At 31.7% G+C, this 18,588-nt stretch overlaps 1 protein-coding gene across 3 annotated transcripts in view; it reads left to right on the top strand.

Annotated features, from left to right (window-relative positions):
• LOC129234436 (UBX domain-containing protein 4-like) overlaps positions 1–18,588 on the top strand; it is a 56,395-nt gene that overhangs the window by 29,144 nt on the left and 8,663 nt on the right. For 2 of the 3 annotated variants that reach the window (XM_054868436.1, XM_054868437.1), the window contains exons 4-12: positions 3,161–3,189; positions 7,844–7,962; positions 9,696–9,860; positions 10,268–10,308; positions 10,506–10,560; positions 13,187–13,356; positions 14,926–15,042; positions 16,089–16,191; positions 17,813–17,944. In XM_054868436.1, coding sequence (XP_054724411.1) covers positions 3,161–3,189; positions 7,844–7,962; positions 9,696–9,860; positions 10,268–10,308; positions 10,506–10,560; positions 13,187–13,356; positions 14,926–15,042; positions 16,089–16,191; positions 17,813–17,944 — 931 coding nt within the window. The remainder of the gene's footprint in view (positions 1–3,160; positions 3,190–7,843; positions 7,963–9,695; positions 9,861–10,267; positions 10,309–10,505; positions 10,561–13,186; positions 13,357–14,925; positions 15,043–16,088; positions 16,192–17,812; positions 17,945–18,588) is intronic. The other variant, XM_054868438.1, reaches the window with a different exon arrangement.

The raw sequence follows: 18,588 nt of genomic DNA on the forward strand, positions 1-18,588 counted from the left end.
TCCGCACTCTGACCAGTTTCTTTAAACTGACGAAAAGTGCCTTGCTTATAATTAAGAGCTTCTTTAGTCTCCCTGGAGAACCACATGGGCCAAATTTTGGTACTAACACCTTTTCTCCTAAATGGAACATAGTCCCCAACCATTTTAGCAAGTTTATCCTTAAATTCCGTCCACTGCTGAACTACGTCGCTATTTTCCAATCCTGACGAAAAAACCTCTTTCAAGCTCTGCCTAAGTGCAACAAAATCAGTGTTTCTGAAATTGGGCACAAACCTAAAATTATCATCTTTGCACACTTCAAATTTAACCCGGAACCTAATGCTGTTATGATCACTATCTCCAATATGCTCCCCTACACACAACCCCAAAACTACCTATGTCACAAAAAACTAGATCCAAAATCGCCTCCTCTCGAGTTCCCTGAGTTACAACTTGATCTAAGAAACAGTCACCAATTACTTTTAAAAATTCCTCTTTTTTGCCATTACCAGGATAAAAATTATTCCAATCAATACCCGGAAAATTGAAATCCCCCATTATGATAACGGATCCCTTACTGGACATGTCACTAATAATACGGTACATCTGTTCATCTTGTCCCTGGTTTGAATTAGGTGGCCTATAAATGTTTCCAAAGCGTAGCTTTTTGCTTTTACTGCTCATCAACTCCAGCCAAACCATATCAATATCAGTAGGCTTATCATTTATGACCAATTCATTGCAAATAAAATTGTCTCTAACATAAAATAAAACCCCACCACCTCTTTTACCTACTTTATCCTGTCTGAACAAATTATACCCAGCAATATGTAATAACTCTGCATCAGATTCGGTAGCCCATGTCTCTGTAATTCCAATAACATCCAACTTCTCATCCATAACTATGCTTTTCAATTCATCCATCTTGTTCCTAATACTGCGAGCATTGGTATAGAAAACTTTAAGCATGCCTAAGTAGCTTTTATTTAACACCCTGAAATTTCCTAAATTACAATTGTTAACATTACTACTCTTGTTCGTCACTTTATTTCCATTTCTAGCAATACCCAAAAAAATTTCATTCTCTCGATACCTGATGCTTGAACCATGCCCCCCATTCCAACTTAGTTTTTTTTGACTCCGAAGCCCCTAAAATTAATCCACTAACCATTTTGACCCCTGTAGAGCTCAGATGCAGGCCATCCCTAGCAATCCAATCCCGTTTACAATGACTCCATACATCAATGAACCTGATACTGCGCTTTTCGCAAATTGACTTCAGTAGCAAGTTCATACACCTCGCACGTTGATTTAGCCAGCTCCTATGCACTCCATACCTGGGAAGCAAACCAGCCATTTGGACATTCGTTGATCAATTGATTTAAATCATTGACACCCTGACTTCAGGCATTATAAAATTGTACTAATACTAGTGGGGTTTTTTTCTTTTTTTTTTTTTTTTTTTTTTTTGTACAGGTTTCCAAACATACTAGGTTCTATACTTTTTCGAAATTCCTATATATTTTTCAACCAAACTCTTATATTTTCCCTCTTAAACTCTTATATATTTTGCTATCAAACTCCTGTATATTTTGCTATCAAACTCCTATATATATTTTCCCTTTTAAACTCCTATATATTGTTTTCCACTTGCTATGAGCCCTGACAAAATAACTGGAACTTCCAATTGTAAATTTTTAAAATAATTATTGGTGTTTGATTTATAATGGGGAATTGCTTAGGGGAAGAATTTGACACTGCTAACAGCTAATGGAGGTGCAAATAAATATTTCAAGGTACAGTAGAGTCTTGGAATTCCAAAGTCAATATTGGCAAGGTTTTGCACAGTACGGTTGTCCATGTCCCTTGTCTCCAAATGTGTAAAACAGTTATCAACTTTTTTTTTTTTTTTTTTTTTTTGTGTGTGTGTGTGTGTGTATGTGTGTTTGTGAAATTGTATTTTGTGAAAAAGTGTCAAAACAGAATAAAATCTTTTAAAATAATAGACATTTTTTAAAATTTTTAAATGTGAATATTTAAAAATATACAAAACTTATTTATGCAGCTGGTTTTAATCTAGTTACATAAAACTTGAAATTCTGCATTAATTTATTATTATGCATACAAGTGAGGTTGTTCAAATTCAAAACCTATTGCAATAATTGATTTAAATGTAATAAATGATAATTTTTCACTTGAAGAAAAACATACATATATTTGAGACTCTTAATAGCTTTATAGTAGTGTTTCTTCTCTTGACTATAATAATGGCTATGGTGCCACTTCATTATCTAAAATTAAATTCAAGCCAAAAATGCTAATATATATATATATTTTATTTTTTTTTTGTAAAATTTCTCAAGCTACTATATATTGTTTATTTTAGTTTCGGAATGTATTATATTAAAAATAAAAATTGTGCTAGTTTGAAAATATTAGTGGTTACATTTTATTATCATTTATTATTCTTTAATTCCATGACTTAAAACAGATTTTTTCTTAAAACATGATGCAAAATAGTATATTCAGAAACCATAAAAAAAAATTTATGCATTTTTTGTTTCTAAATATTACATATTTAGTATCATCCCTTTGAGTCTATAAATCTAACTGAAATTAATTACTTTGGTAGTGTTGCAAAAATTTTTTTTCATAACACTTCCCACTCTTAATAGTTTTTAAATAATGAAGTTATTGTCATGTTTTTACGTAGCAAGGTTTTTTAAATGAACATTTCGGAAAAAAATATAATCAAATATTCATCAACTACGACTAGCTAATATTTATGTTTATGCATTACTAATATTGCAGTAAACACAAACTGATTAGATTAGACCCCTTTAGCTTTAGCATATTTTTGGGTGGATACACTTTGGGTTTTATTCAAGAATATTAATAAAGTTATATATTAAAGAATGTTTTAAAAACTGACTATTTTTTAACCATTATGTATATGTGGTATTCAGTATGCAATAACACCTTGAAAAAACTTAATGGTGCCCTCCGCTCGAATGATATTGTAAAATGTGCTCTTAGGTACAGAAATGGTGGAGACCTGTGTATTAGTCAATGTAGTTTTTACTTTATATTTTAAGTTTTTCGTTCAAATGTCACTACATTGTTGTTTTAATCGATTATTTATGGGCTTTTCTTATTATTAATTATAACACTTTTTTTTCAGTGTACCATACGTCCAGTTTTGTGCCATATGTATCCTTTGGATATTACTATTTTTCAAAACGTTTTTTTTTTGGTTATTTTTTAAATTGCCAGTTATTCCATTTTGTTCAGATTTTTGATGTTCTATTGTATATTTAAATATACACTACTGGCCATTAAAATTGCTACACCAAGAAGGCGACATAGTACAGATATGAAATTTAAACGACAGGAAGAAGATGATGTGATATGCAAATGATTAGCTTTTCAGCGCATTTAGACAGCGCACGCGCCCACAGCGACACCTGTTGGCTATTGAAAAAATTATTGATTCCCATGCAAATTCGTTCTTGCACGTCGGTTGGGTGCGGGCTGACGCGATTGACGTCATCACCAATCGGCGATCGGCACGTGCCGAGTCGACGTGCATAAGACACGTGCATTGAGATGGAATGAGGTGGTGTTTGGAATGAGTGAGTGAGGGTGACTATCAAGTTGATAGATGGAGATCGTTTTTGTTTTTAAGCGATTCTGTTTTTATTTTATTTTCCTGTAAATAGTAATGATTAAGTGTTCAAATAAACGACGAATTTTTAAACATTAGTTTTCCTTTCAAAAACAACTGCTACATGGGCTTAGAACATTGGGAAAGTTCAGGAAAGGAATTTTTTTTATGTCAACAACACCTACAATGTGTTTAAATAAGGAAATTGTACAGACATTTTCCCACATGCTAATTCAGTTTGAACGTTGCTGCGTGTTGGAAAATTGTTGTGATGCCTCGTGTAAGAAGGAAAAATGCGTACCAGCACGTTTCTGCCTTTGATAGAGGTCGAATTGTAGCCTACCGGGTTTGCGGTTTTTCCTATCGCAGTACTGCTGCTCGCCGTCGGTCGAGATCCGATGATAGTTAGCAAAATATGGAATCGATGGGTTCAGGATGGTAATACAGATCATCGTGCTGGTTCTCAACGGCCAGTAATCACTAGCAGCCGAGAGGACAGGCATGTTATCCGCATGCCCTTCATGGATCGTACAGCCACGTCACGAGCTTTGAGTCAAGAAATGGGGTCATTTGCGAGACCACAAGTGTCTGCACGAACAGTTCGGCGACGTTTACAGCAGCATGGACTGTCACCTCGGAGACCATGGCTGCTGCTACCATTGACGCTGCATCACAGACAGGAACGCCTTCGATGGTGTGATCAGCGACAAACCTTGGTATACCAATGGCGAGACGTCATTTTTTTTGATGAATCTAGGTTATGTTTACAATATCATGCTGGTCGCATTCGTGTTAGGCGACATCGTGGTGAACGCACACTGACAGCGTGCTTTCGCCATCGTCATACTGGCCCATCCCCTGGCGTGATGGTATGGGGTGCCATTGGATACACATCTCCGTCACCCTCTGTTCGCATTGACGGCACTATGAACAGTCGGCGTTACATTTCTGATGTGTAACGACCCGTGGCACTACCCTTTATTCGAGCCCTGCGAAACTTTGTTTCAGCAGGATAATGCACGACCGCATCTGGCCGGGAATGTGCAGACTTTCCTTGGTACGGAAATGTTCGACTGATACCCTGGCCAGCACGTTCTCCAGATCTCTCACCAATGGAAAACGTCTGGTCAATGGTCGCTGAAAAACTGGCTCGTCAGCTAACGCCAGCCACTACGGTCGATGAACTGTGGCATCGTTTTGAAGCTGCATGGGTGTCTGTACCTGTACATGCCATCCAATCTCTGTATGACTCAATGCCCAGGCGTATAAGCGCTGTTATTGCTGCCAGAGGTGGTAGTTCTTGGTACTGATTTCGCGGGATCTATTCACCCAAATTTCTTGAAAATTTAATCATTTTTTATTTCTAACATAATATATGTGTCCAATAGATATCATTTTGTTATCTGCATTTCCTCCTGGTGTAGCAATTTTAATGGCCAGTAGTGTATATTGTCAAATTCCATTACAACAAAATTTTCTAAGATCCCCAAATTATATTGAAACATCGTTGCTTGTAGTTTTGGTTCATTAAACTTTTTGTGTTGAAAAATGAATTCTATGTTCCCATCAATTTTGTTAGACCATGACTCAACTGTGCAAAATAAAATGCACCATTGTTAGGAACAGAATAACTAATAATATAAAGCTTTCCCATGAAAAACAGCAATGATTTCAGATTCTAATGTTAATCAGAACCAACTCTTGAATTACAATAGGACTGAAAATACATAATTATAGGACAGGTACATATGTTAGGCCTTGACTATTCCTATGAGTTTTTGTTTGTCAGTTTTTTGATAAATTAAACAATAATTAAAGTGTTAGCAAACAAATTATCTTGTGTTTTTTGATGAGTGCAACTAACTATAGTCCTTGAGTATGTCAAGGCTTAACCACAGCCTTCTATATATCAGGCCTACGCTCTGTATTGCGCAATCGATGTCACGTGACCTCCCAGAGGCGGTCCGCGGTAAATTCCCTTTAGTTCAAACAGCGTTCGTGGACTAGCTGATAGTTGCAAAACAACTCTGGTATAAGTTAGCAAAGTAATAATTATTCGAAAAGTATGTGTGAATGTTCAGTTTACGTTATCAGCAGTCTCTTAATGAAGACTTTGAATGATGTTCTTTTTCTCTTTCTTTGTATTGTTGTGCTTAACGCTGCAGAAGCCGTTGGGCAGATGCTTTCAGTAGTGAAAATTTAACGTATTAAATGTTTAATAATTCTGAATATGTTTGGAAGCTACATTTTTTTGACCAAAACATGTTTTTAAGAAGGTAAGTCTGATTATCAATGCTTTTTTAAAAATAGAATCGATAATAAAAAATAAATACTTGTTAAATAATTTTTAAATGATTTTTTCCCTGTAAGGTACAAATTTTTATGTGTGGTTTTTCATGCTATAAATTTTTATTACTTTCGATTTTAGTGACGAAGGTTTTTTGCCCCCACTTTGGGTAATAATTATATTTTGTAAATATTGTTTCAAGGAACTTTTTAGCATGGAAGAGTGCGGTTTAGTAGATACAATAGATAGCGGCATTTTAAAAAGACCAACTGTTTTATATTTTAAAGCAGCTTCTATTACTGTAAGGTACACATTTTTATGTATGGTTTTTTCCATGCTATATATTTTTATTACTTTCGATTTTGGTGACGAAGCTTTTTTGCACTCAATTTAAGCAATGATTATTTTTTTGTAACTAATGTTTATATAAAGGAACTTTTTACATAAATTATCTGAAGAGTGCAGTTTAATAGATACATTAGACCGCGGCTCTTTAAAAGGACCAACTGTTTTAACTTTTAAAGCACCTTCTATTTGTATAAATATATTTCAAAATGTTGCGGAGGATTTTTAGGAGGAATTCGTATCAAATGAAAATTAATTAAAGCTTTTAACAAATATTGGCGAGCCATGCATTAGAAATCTGGTACATGATCATTACAAGCTTTGGTCTCACAACATTTGCTTGATTTTGCGAAATGTAATGGAAATGATTTATAAAATACTGTTGTACAGTGATGTTCCCATCAATTTTTCTGAGGATTTACTCCCAATAATCCATTACGCACAATTTGTGTATGTGATCAAATGCATAGTATGTCATAATATGAAAATTTATGAAGCTTGAGGGTATACGTTATATGTCTAAAAAATGTTTGAGAGTATACGGCGTATCGAGTATACCTTATAAGAACACCACAGTTGAATAACTTTTCAAAAAAAAAAGAATGAGAAGTAATAATGAAAAAATAGATAAAAGAAAAATAAAGAAGTTAACTCACAATAAATAGATTCCCAGTAAAAATTCATGATAAATCTATACATTTTTTGCTCTGAAATATATACATCAATACTGTCATAATATATCAATTGTTTGGTTTGTTTCATTTGTTTATATGTTTTGTAATTATTATTGGGTATTATAGCGATTCATTTCTCAAAAACGTATGCTGTTTTTTTTTTTTTTTTTACAGTTAGAAAAATGTCTAAATATAGGTTTTTTATTTCAATTTATATTATTGTTTCATTTGTTTACATTTATGCCAAAGAAAATCAATACTACTGTAAATCATTCGCAGGAAAAATGATTATTAGATTATGAATAACAAATATGCACTTCCCGTTTATCTTAACTCATTTTACAATTTACAGTAAGCAAAATTTATTTCGTACTTTCTTTTACGATAGGATTTAAATTTCTAGAGTATTTTCTTCATATCCATACAAATAAATTTTCATTTTCCTTTCTTATCTGTATATGTTGCGTAATATAATATTTAATGTGTCATATGCATACAGTTTAATTGAATTTACTATTTAAGAACTATTTGTGTCGATATTAAATCTTAAACGATATAAAATTTTAATTGAGAGATGTATCAGAGTACTTCATGTGAAAACCATTTACTTTCTCAATGGATTTAAAAAAATCTTAAATTTTTATTCACTTTAGAGCTATTATGAGATGTAAACAAACCGCCTTCACGGGCGGCCATGTTGAATGAGCGCGCAGGCCTTGTGTTAAGATGGCTGTGGGCTTAACCCAAAAATTCACACATATGTTATGTATGCTCTTAGTGATTCATAAGATTTTATTGTACATCTCGTTTTCTTTTGATAGTTGCATAGCATTCCATTTTCCTATTAATTATTGATTTTTCTGCCAAATGCTATTTTTCCTTAATGGAAATTAGATCCTGTTCTAGTTATACCTTCATCCTATTTTATTGGAGCTAATGGAGCTCCCATTGAAATTGTAACTGGAAATTTAACATCTACGGAGTTCATTACCAAAATTGACCAAGTTTTTCAAGTAAGTATTAACATTTTAATGTCAGTTTCTCAAATTGTATTTGAGTTTATGTGTGTGATATTCAGGGGCGGATCTAGAGGGGGGCCATGGGGGCCATGGCCCCTCCCAAAGCCTTGTGATTGTAGGAATTTTTTTAAGGAAAAAAAAATAAAAAAATATTATGAGAAGATAACAAAATTTAACACATGTATGTTACTGAAAAAGAAGTATAGACCTAAATTGGGAGATACCTTATATCCCTATTCTCAAAACAAAACTTATATTTCCAAAATTTTTCTCCATCTTTTACATCATTTCTTGACTCCAACTACAGACACTTGAACGATCTGCAAATGCTGCCATTCTCAGAGTATACCTATTGTTCACAAGACCAAAGAGCGCCTAAATTTTCGTTTTTACGACTTTAATTTCGAAATAGGAGGAGAACCCCCTTTTCCCACGCCCTTTCACAAATGCCTTGATATGTAGCAAAAAATTGCATTTTAAGTGTTTAGTGGGAAAAAATGTCAGGGGAAACTAGCTTATCCAGCCCTTATCACTTAACTTGCTTAAAAGCAACTTAAATGAATTTTTTTTGGAACTTCAATTACAAACGAGTTTTGATAGGACACCCTCCCTCCGTAGTATATATCGTGATGATAGCTTTAAAAGGAGGTTTATTAGAGGAGCTCACGAATCTGCCATCCCTTTCTAAAATATGTATAAATACAGTTAAAAATCGAATTTTTAGAGCCTCAAAGGCAAAATATTTCCAGGAAGGAAGGATTCTAAGCACCTTCACACTTCCTTTAATGTAAGCAAACATTACCTAAAGGTGCATTTTTAGGCTGGGCAGCTGAAGAGTTAGAAGAGCACCCTTCCTCTTCTAACTTCTCAATGTATAATGATAGAATATTTTGGTTTCTAAGCTTTATTTTCAAAAAGTATTTTGGGGCCAGCGCCCGAAACATTTCCTTTCTCCGTACATCAAAAATAGACAAAATGCGTTTTTAATTTCCTAATTTTCAAAAATTACACGGAAATTTAAATTTTGAAACATTTTCGAGGGAGATTCCTAAATCCACCCCCTCACCGAATGCCTCGATACCCCGAAAATTGAGTTTTAAAACTTCATTTTAATAAAATTTCCAGGGAGTTATAAGTGCCCAATCTCCCAATAGGCAGAGTAGGCAGCTGCCTAGGACGGCAAACTTTTTAGCGGCGGCAAATTTGCTATTATAATGCACATTTTTTGAATTAAATTGTTATTCTTGAAAGTAAAATATTAGCATTCTTTCATTTTCCACAGAAGAGACAAATTTTTCATGTAATTTAATAATGATTACTTTCACACATCTTCTGAAAGTCAAATGTTTTTCAATCATGGTGTTTGCTGAATCGTCAGCAAAATTTGCCGAATAAAAAGTTTTTCTGGAGATCACTGTGATCATTTCATCGGGTAGCCTCAGAATGTGAAACGCCATCATTTCTTCATAACTGTGACAGTTTGAACCTGGGGAACACTTTTTACGTTTTTTTTTTTTGAGTCAAGGATATTTTTTAGGGATTCTTTTAGGGGGGGGGGGGAGAGGACGACAGATTTCAAATTTGCCTAGGGGCGGCATGGAGCTAAATTCGGTCCTGGGGAGTTTGTTCAAAAATTTCGGATGGCCCCTCCCAAAACAATCGGCTGGATCCGCCACTGGTGATATTTGCATAATTAATTTTAATTTTGTGTCTGAATTTAATTTCAGTCTTGTGAAATTAATCAAACAACGAATTCTGAATCCAGTTCTGCTGCCGTAGCATCTTCGTCAGCTGCAATAGCCTCTACTTCTATTTCAGAACCATCACCAAGTACTTCAGCATTAGATAATCCTACCAATTCAATAGGAGCTTCTGCATCCCAAGTGGCCACAGTAATTGTTTTTTAACTTTAAAATATTTATTTAAGATTATTCATTAAATTAATTATGTGTTAATTATATTTATTAAAATTAATTTTCACAATTTATGCTTTTTTTTTTTTTTTTTTTGTACAGTTACATTTTTGAAAATCACAGTGAAAATGCTTGAATTGTAGAAACCTGATTTTTATTGAATATTTGATTGTAATTTTGTAATATTTTCCACAAAAAGCTTATGCACCTGCCATTCCTAATGCTTTAAAAATATTATTTAATCTGTTGCATTTAATTCCCAGGTTTCAGATTTTCATTTGTCATATATGCTGTGTAAGAAAATGTTTTTATCATCATTCACTTTTTCCTTAGTTTAAATTTTTGTTCATGTCATAACTGAATGGATTTTGTTTTTGCTTTTTTAGGAACCTGAAAGTAAAGATTCTTTGCAAGAAAGACTGGATAGGTAATACTGAATTTGTGAGCAATTTATTAAAATAAATATAAGTCTCTGCTGGGTTATTTCATATGAATGCAAAACACTTTTGGAAAAAGGATTACTTCTGTACTTTAATTTAAAATACTGAAATAAAATAGTACTAAAATTCACTTAAAACTTAATGTGTACTAATTTTCATTTAAAATCATTTCCTTTTTTTTCAGAGCAAAAAATTTGATTGAAGCTCAAAGACAAAGCAAATCAATGGAAGAACAAGAAGTAATGTATATATTAATATTTTTTCCCACATGTGGTCATTTAGCATTTTCTTTACTGACATGCTTTTATTTTTTGATTGAATATTGGGTCAATCCAATAGAAATCAGACCCTGTTGCTCGACATTTTTGATTTTCCTATTGTTTTTACCAATTATTTCCTACTACTAAGTGAGTTCAAAAGCATTGAAAGGAAGTTTTTTTGTCTGATGCTTTTTTTATGTGCCATTTTATGTTTGCTTCATAGCCTTTTTTTGACCAAAACAAGGTTTATGTAAATGCATCTAACTTGGTTAATTTTACAGCTATCAAGACAAAATAAAATCCAGCATCATCAGAAATGTACCCTAGATATATTTATATTGCTCAATACTATTTAAGTGGTGAGAAAAGTGAAGAAAAAATTTACAACTACAAACTCAAAATTAGCGTAAAATAAGGGTTTTTGTGCTTGAAAATTAGTAAAAAGAGGAGAGTCTCAGCTCTTTTTTTTCTTGCGTAGGTATAGTGTAGGACTACTTGTAGAAATTTTAAGCTTGAAAATTTCGTCCTTTTTTTGTGCAATTTTTCAAAAATGGCCAAAATTGTATTTTATTTTGGAAAAGTTTAAGGTAAAACATCTCAAAAGGGACTGAATGTAAAATTGTGAAATTGATACAGGTAACACCTTTTTATAATATGAAAATATGATACCAATTTGATGACTGAGACTCTACTGGTGTAGAGTTATAGTGCATTAAAGTTAGCAAAATATTGCATTTTCGCTAAGTTTAAAGTAAAATATCTCAAAAGGGACTGAGTGGGTTAACTATGAAATTAATACTGATAACACTATTTTATGATATAAACCTGTGATATCTTTTTGGTGATTGAGATTCAACCGGTACCAGAGTTACAGTGCATCAAAGTTGGCCAAATATTGTAAAATACATCCGCAAAATTTAACATTAATTCAAGGAAAAAATCCACTGTCCAAATATTTGTATTTGTATATTTAACAGCAACAAAAGTTCCTATCATTTAATAAAGTAAATGCATGTGATAGAAATCTGCACAAAAATAAGCAAATAAATAAATCAAATAAGACAGGTAAGCATTATGAAGCCTTCAAGACTGCAGACTTGAATACTGCAGTCTTATTTGGAATCCCTACTACAATAATAAAGCTAAAACTTTTGAGCAGATTCAATCCAAATTTGTTTATTACTTATGTTACAGAACTAATAATCAAGATTTTTAAACTTATTCTTACTCTCATTTATGTAATATTTAAAATGTTCAAACTCTTAAACCACGCCGTGAACTTTTGTGTCTTCTTTTTTCTATAAGATTCTACATAATTTATTTTGTAAATATTTTTCTTCATTTTTCTCACCACTTAAATGGTATTGAGTAATATAAACATATCTAGGTCATCTTTCTGATAATCCTGGAATTTATTTTGTCTTAATAGCTGTAAAATTAACCGAGTTAGATTCACTTACATAAAACCTGTTTTTGGTCAAAAAAACGGCTACAAAGCAAACTTAAATGGCGTGTAAAAAAAAAATGAGCCGAAAAAGATTTCTTTTAACACTTTTGAACTCATTTAATAGTGGGAAATAACTAGTAAAAAAATTAGGAAAATCAAAAAGGTTGAACAACAAATTTCATTCTTTTTGGGTGATTTCAAATGGATAGACTCTATTGTTTGTATAGTGGAGAGAAATTGCGCTTTCAAAAAATGAGGAATGCATAAAGATAAGAGTTGTTATGAATTTTTTAGAGTCTAAGAGTCTTAAGCAAAGAAACTTAAAAAAAAAGAAACATTATGTAGCACCATTTCTACCACTCTTTACATGTCAAAAAGCTATGTGGCAACATTGAGTTTATGAAACCTTAAAAAATCTTTGTTCTAAGCAAAAAATAAAATTAAAAATGTTAAAAAAATAAAAATACTAATAATAATACAAGAAAAGCGAGTATAGATATTGAAAATGTGTACAAAACCGATTGAAATTTTCAGACAAGAAATTACCAAGTTAAATAAGAAACAAATTAAAGTTCTGGAGTTTCGTCCAAACTTACGGAATTATTTCACCATTATTCGCCAATTCCCTTTTTATGGTTTGCCCCTTTGTTATGGTTCAAAAAATCTTCTTTCATCATAGTAAATACAAATAGTCAGTAACCTGTTCTTTCCTTATTGTTGCCTGAAAAAAATTAAGTCGTGAAATTCCCCCTCCCTCCTTTCGCTGTTTTGTTTTAAATACTAAAAATAAATCGATTTTAAGTTTTCTACAGTTGCCAATATTTTTATTGAATGTACTGTAGTGAAATACATTTAACACAAAAACGCTTAACATGAAAAATCGGTTTACGCAAACTGGTATAGCGATCCGGACTGTATACTGCGCACTTAAATATAAATTTTTAACACAAAATTCGTTTATCATGAAATTTTTTTTCCGTCCTTTCAGCTTCGTGTTAAACGTTTTCCACTGTATTTATGTAGTGAAAGAAAGCAAATAAAAATGTTAATCTCTCTTTTTTTTTTTTGTCTCACAATGAAAGATCTTGAGGAAATGTTTGTTTGCTTCAAAATTATTTACCATATCCATTCCATAGTAATTTATATGTGATATTTCAGCTGGAAAAAAGAAGAGAAATAGAAAGAAGAAATGTTGGCAAGGCTGTGCAGCAAGCTCAACAAACTAAACAAGAAAATGAACTCAAAGAATGGGCAAGAAGCAGAGCTAAAGAGAAAGAGGAAGAAAGACTAGCTCGTGAAAAAGTTAAAGCTATGATAGCCCAAGATAGGTAAGTATTTAATTTTTTAAAATGTATATATGTAGTTTTTATGCAGTGAATATCAAAAGAAAAATTTTATATAACTCATTATTAGATTACTTTAGTGTTTTAAGATTTAAAGAAAAAACTTCTTAAAGTTCATGTTTTATTAAATCATTAAAATCAGAAACCAGTCAAATGCCAAGTTTTCCAATTTCGAGATTGCAGTTTTTTTTTTATTTATTTATTTATTTATTTTTTTAAAGTTGTGTTAGTTTTATGGTATTACTTTCAGCCAAGAATATTACAATCCATTAAAAAAAAAATTTTTTTTTCTCTTTAGGTGTAGCAATCCAGTTTAAAATATTTTTTTTAAATTAACTTGCTGTATCCATATAATTATTAAAATTGGTAAAACATGAAATCATACATGTCATACTGTAAAATGTTCAATAATATCAGTGCTAGAATCTATTACGTCTTTGATTGTGTTTCAACTGCTTATTTTATAACTTATTTATCAAAACCTCTGTGTATTGAATTTTTTTCTATCCTATGAAATTCGAGGAAGACGGGTTTTTATTGTATTTTAGTCATTTATGTACAATTTATCAAAGTGGTATTTATCAAATAACTTAATCGTCTGAATTTAAAATAGTAAATATATTTTTTATCTGGAATCTTGATAATTTTTTCTGCTTCTTAACGGCTAAAGTTAACTAATTTGATATTGATTGTTGTGATATAGAAAAACATGTTTAATTAGTAAAATAATCCTGAATATGATGCCTTCGTTATTTACTTAAATCCGAAAACTGTCCTTTAAAAACAAAAAATCAGCCTGGATCTTTTTTAGGTTTGTATGATCTTTGCCAATATTGACAAAAAAGGAAAGAAAAAAAATATGAGGGAGAGAAAAACCTAAACAATAGCCTGCAACTCAAGAAAAAGTTAAAAATGTACAATTAATAATGAAATTGTGCTAAAATTTTGTGTTCTTACATTTCTTTTCTTTCTTTTTGGCAATTAACTTACCTAAATTTGGTTTGTAAATGGTATTTATATTTTATATTTGGGGCCTCGGTGGCCGAGCGGTATTGCTCAGGAACTGCTTGCAAGCAGAGAGGCGCGGGTTCGATTTCCCCCTACAGCCCTGGGTGTTCTTCTGATTTTCTTGTATTGTAATAAATCTGAATTGTGCTATTTGTCTTATGTGTCTCAGCAAAAGTTGGACTTCCACCTAAATGGGGCTCAGTCAAACGAAAGCCGCTTATATTAGCCTCAAAAATGGAGTAACACCTTCGATATCCATCACCTTGGGTGCTCCAAGGGGCATCAGAAACAACAACATATTTTATTTTTTAGATGTTTTCCCCCTATTTTTTACATTTTTACTGTTTCTTAATGCCTTTATTTCTTTTTGAGGAAAAACTTACTTTGGGGGCCTATGAATTGTTTTTAATAACACCAGCAAGGGAATGTTAGAATTAAAAAAATAGGTATTTTATTCATTTTTTAAAAATATAGATGATCTGAAAATTTCCAGTAGTAAATGTGTATTTACATTTTAAAATTAACATGTCTTTATCCCTCATTTAGAGCTGAAAGAGCTGCAAAATATCAACTAACAAAAGAAGCCGAACAAGCAGAAAAAGAAAGGCTTGCTCAAGTTAGAGAAGCTCAGGCGAATGCTGCCAGAATTTCTGCTATGAACAGGTACTATTCTTTTCATTTCAAACTTGTATATCCTGCCCTTAATCTTGTATTTTTGTACAATGTTGGCCACAAAAAATACTGTATGAGGATAGAGGGAAAAGAGTTTAACTTTATTGCTTTTATACCTATTCTGAGAGAGGCACATGATTAAATTTGTCTACTGTTTTGAAGTCACTTAACAACCACTTGTTTTGACTTAACACCCAATTTCTCCTTGTGCTAATTGACCAGCATATTGAAAAATCACAAGCAATGATGAAACTATTGGCATGTGGCAAAAATTGTTAGCACATTCAAACACTGGTCTGAAGAAATACTCTTTCTACACTGCTTTTTAAAGGTTTTTTTCCACAAATAGTGGAATCCTATGACTAGTACTGCCATTACTGTCTAACCTTGTGAATTAGGCAAATTTAATCCTAGTTCCTCCTCTCTTGTATTGTCATTAGTTCTCATGAAGCTTTTCTTTGCAAGCGCTTTGTGTCAGCATCCCTTTTCTGTCTCATACCAATTGTTCTAACAGCATTTGTGGTTTTTCAATACACTGATTAATTTTTGTATGAAAAATTGGATGTTGCCAATCACATTTTCGAAATTCTCTCGTCATTGTAACTAACTGTCAGTTCTGTGTTGTTTTAAATCATGACAATCTTCAGCTCATTTCATCAAGCAACTATGTTTGAAATTTTGTTTTGATTGGTTCAGCAGATATGCCGCTAGGGTTTTATATGTTTATGTACTGGGAATTTCTTTTGTCCCACCTTGTATTAGCAATGCTGTGTGAATACTGTCGATAATATCACTAGTACTGTTAATAAGGAATGATTAGGGCATTCTCAATGCCACCCCCTTTTTCAGATATGGTATTTTTGAGTAGTGTAAAAAATCTAGAGAATCACATTTTAACTCAACAAGTTTCCCTAGTAGAGAGCCAAAAAGCATTGCTAACTTTAATTTTGGGTTTGTTGTCAATTTGTTTTCTTATTTACTGGAGTGTATATGCTGCAATTATTTTGTTCAATCATGCATTAGTATCGTTTTTTCAGCAACGAAGCTCGTTTACAGTTCCGCCTTCCAGATGGTTCTTCCAGGAATCATACTTTTTCTGCAGATTCTACTCTTGAACAAGCTAGGACGTTTGTAAGAGAGGTATGTACTTTGTTTATGCCAAGATTCAAAATGTGTATATTGTATCATTAATGTCAAAATTTGCAACTGTTTGAGGTTTTGACAAGTTTTTGTAAAAACAAAATGTTTACTTCAAAATCTTCTTTGATTTCTCCTAAATTTTGATTTTGAACAAGTTAAAGTTCAAAGCTATCAAGTATTTCAAGTAGATAAAACATCGAATATTTCAAGTAGATTCAAGTCACCGGTAAACAAGGAAAATCATAGAATTTTTATTGCATTTTTTTTCAAAGAACCAAGTGTTGCAAATGAATCAAACTGATCTATTCATTATTTGTATATAGTCTTCCCTAACATTTTAGCTATCATATCATGCAAGTTAACTACTAAATATGTTCTCTTATTAATATTATAATAATAATAATAAAACACCAAAAGACCAAAATGCAACATTTTTCAAATGATTGTTTGAGATTGAGAACTATCTGAGAGTTTGAAATTGTGGAACATCATACTAATTATCAGTTACAACAATAGTTTTATTTGGAGTTATTTTGATATATGCAAGCTTTAGGAGACTAATTTTGTTATTTATTCTGATAATTTATTTATTTACTTTATTTATTTATTGTTAATTTAATTTCAGCATCGAATGAATTTATTAGTAGTTGCATATTTTTCTGAAAACTGCTATCTTTTAAAATATTAAGCACTTAACTGCATGAATCTTTTTTTAAAATAAAATATTTATTTAAAAAGTCTAAATTTAGAAAATATATTTACTTTGAAAACTAGTTAAATACTTCCTCCCCACCAGTAAATGTATTAAATCGGGATTCAGGGCATGTTGGTTCACTTATCTACTTTGTTTTTTTATCTCATCAAATAATGAAATGAGCAGTTTGATTTTCTGCAATAAGTTTCATTAAGTATTTCTCATCATTCCAGATATTTTGGGAAATGTTCAATGCATTTAATTTTTTATATTAATTTTTTAACAGAACTTTATGAAGTACACCAACGTAGCCCGATCCCAGGATGTGTTGGTTCGCATTGCAAAAACAACTTCTGTAACAATTTTAATGATAAATCTTATCCAATATTTTTTGTAACTAACTCAAGTTCTTTTGCATTTAGAATGAAAAAACATCCAGTTTAAAAATCATTTCTACGAGTTAAATTAAACCAAATATTGAATTAACCAATGTATACTTTTGTGTTATTTGTGCCAGAACCATCTACATTTTGTCAAGAATCAGCACAACTTGGATCTTCATCAAGTTCCCTATTGCTATCACTAGAATTTTGCATTTCTAACTTTTCTAGAAGTTTTCGTTTTTTTTTTTCCTAGAAGTAGACTAACTTAGACTAGCAACTGAAAAAAATGTCATATTCTTTTCCTTTAAGGTAAAAAAATAAAAGAACTACAAACAATTGTGAGCTAAAACATCATTTTAAAAAGTAGTTTCAGACTTATAAAAATTACTAAACACTGAAAAAATAGCGAAAAAAAAGTTTCTGAAATAAAATTTGTTTAATGTAACTGTATCATTTACTTTCATTATAGGATTTGTTCGATTATACGTGCTATTTATTGGTCATAAATTGAAACAAAAAATATAAATATTTTCCTTTTCTTCAGCAAGTACAGCCTCCGTTTTCCCATTTCACTTTGTGTACAACATTTCCAAGAAGGCATTTTACAGAATCAAACTATTCAGAAACTTTAAGAGATCTACAACTGGCACCATCTGCTGTACTTTTGATTCTTCCTGTAAGTTTGTGTAGCATTTGAAATATTTACCTCTATGCAAATTATGTTTTTTGATTTTAATCAAATGTCCGAAGTCAAGTTTTAACTGTAGCCATTGCTTTCATACCAGCAACAACACTGGGTAATAATTTATGAGAAAACTTCTGCTGAGTTTGATTTTTGAGCTGTTTTAGTATGAAATAGGCATGCTGATTTCAAAATTATGATATGTTTTCTTCTACCATGTCAGTTTTCTTTTCTCAGCATCTTAAGCGAATGTCGCCACTTTCCTTGGAAAAGTGCATCATAGGAGACTGACTCTATTGCTCATTTACAGCCGCACATTAACATTTCAAAATGAAAAAAACTGCTTCTCTTCCAAATTATTATTACAATAGAACCTTAAAATAGAAATAACAACGTCAAATGAAATAAGCAGACTTACCATTCATTATGATAAAAAAAACAGGTTCTGTAACAACATCCATAAAATTGTTTACGGGATATCACACTGCATAAAAATAATTTTTCACATTATTTTTTAACAAAAAACTTGTACACTGTTTTGTTTGGTATGTGCAATGTGTAATTGTTTCTTGCCTATCTGTGTATATATATTTAACCCTTTGAGTCCATTAAAAAATTTAAAAACATTCCCTCCTTTT

The sequence above is a fragment of the Uloborus diversus genome, chromosome 1 (assembly GCF_026930045.1).
Source record: "Uloborus diversus isolate 005 chromosome 1, Udiv.v.3.1, whole genome shotgun sequence".
Taxonomy (NCBI): Eukaryota; Metazoa; Arthropoda; class Arachnida; order Araneae; family Uloboridae; genus Uloborus; species Uloborus diversus.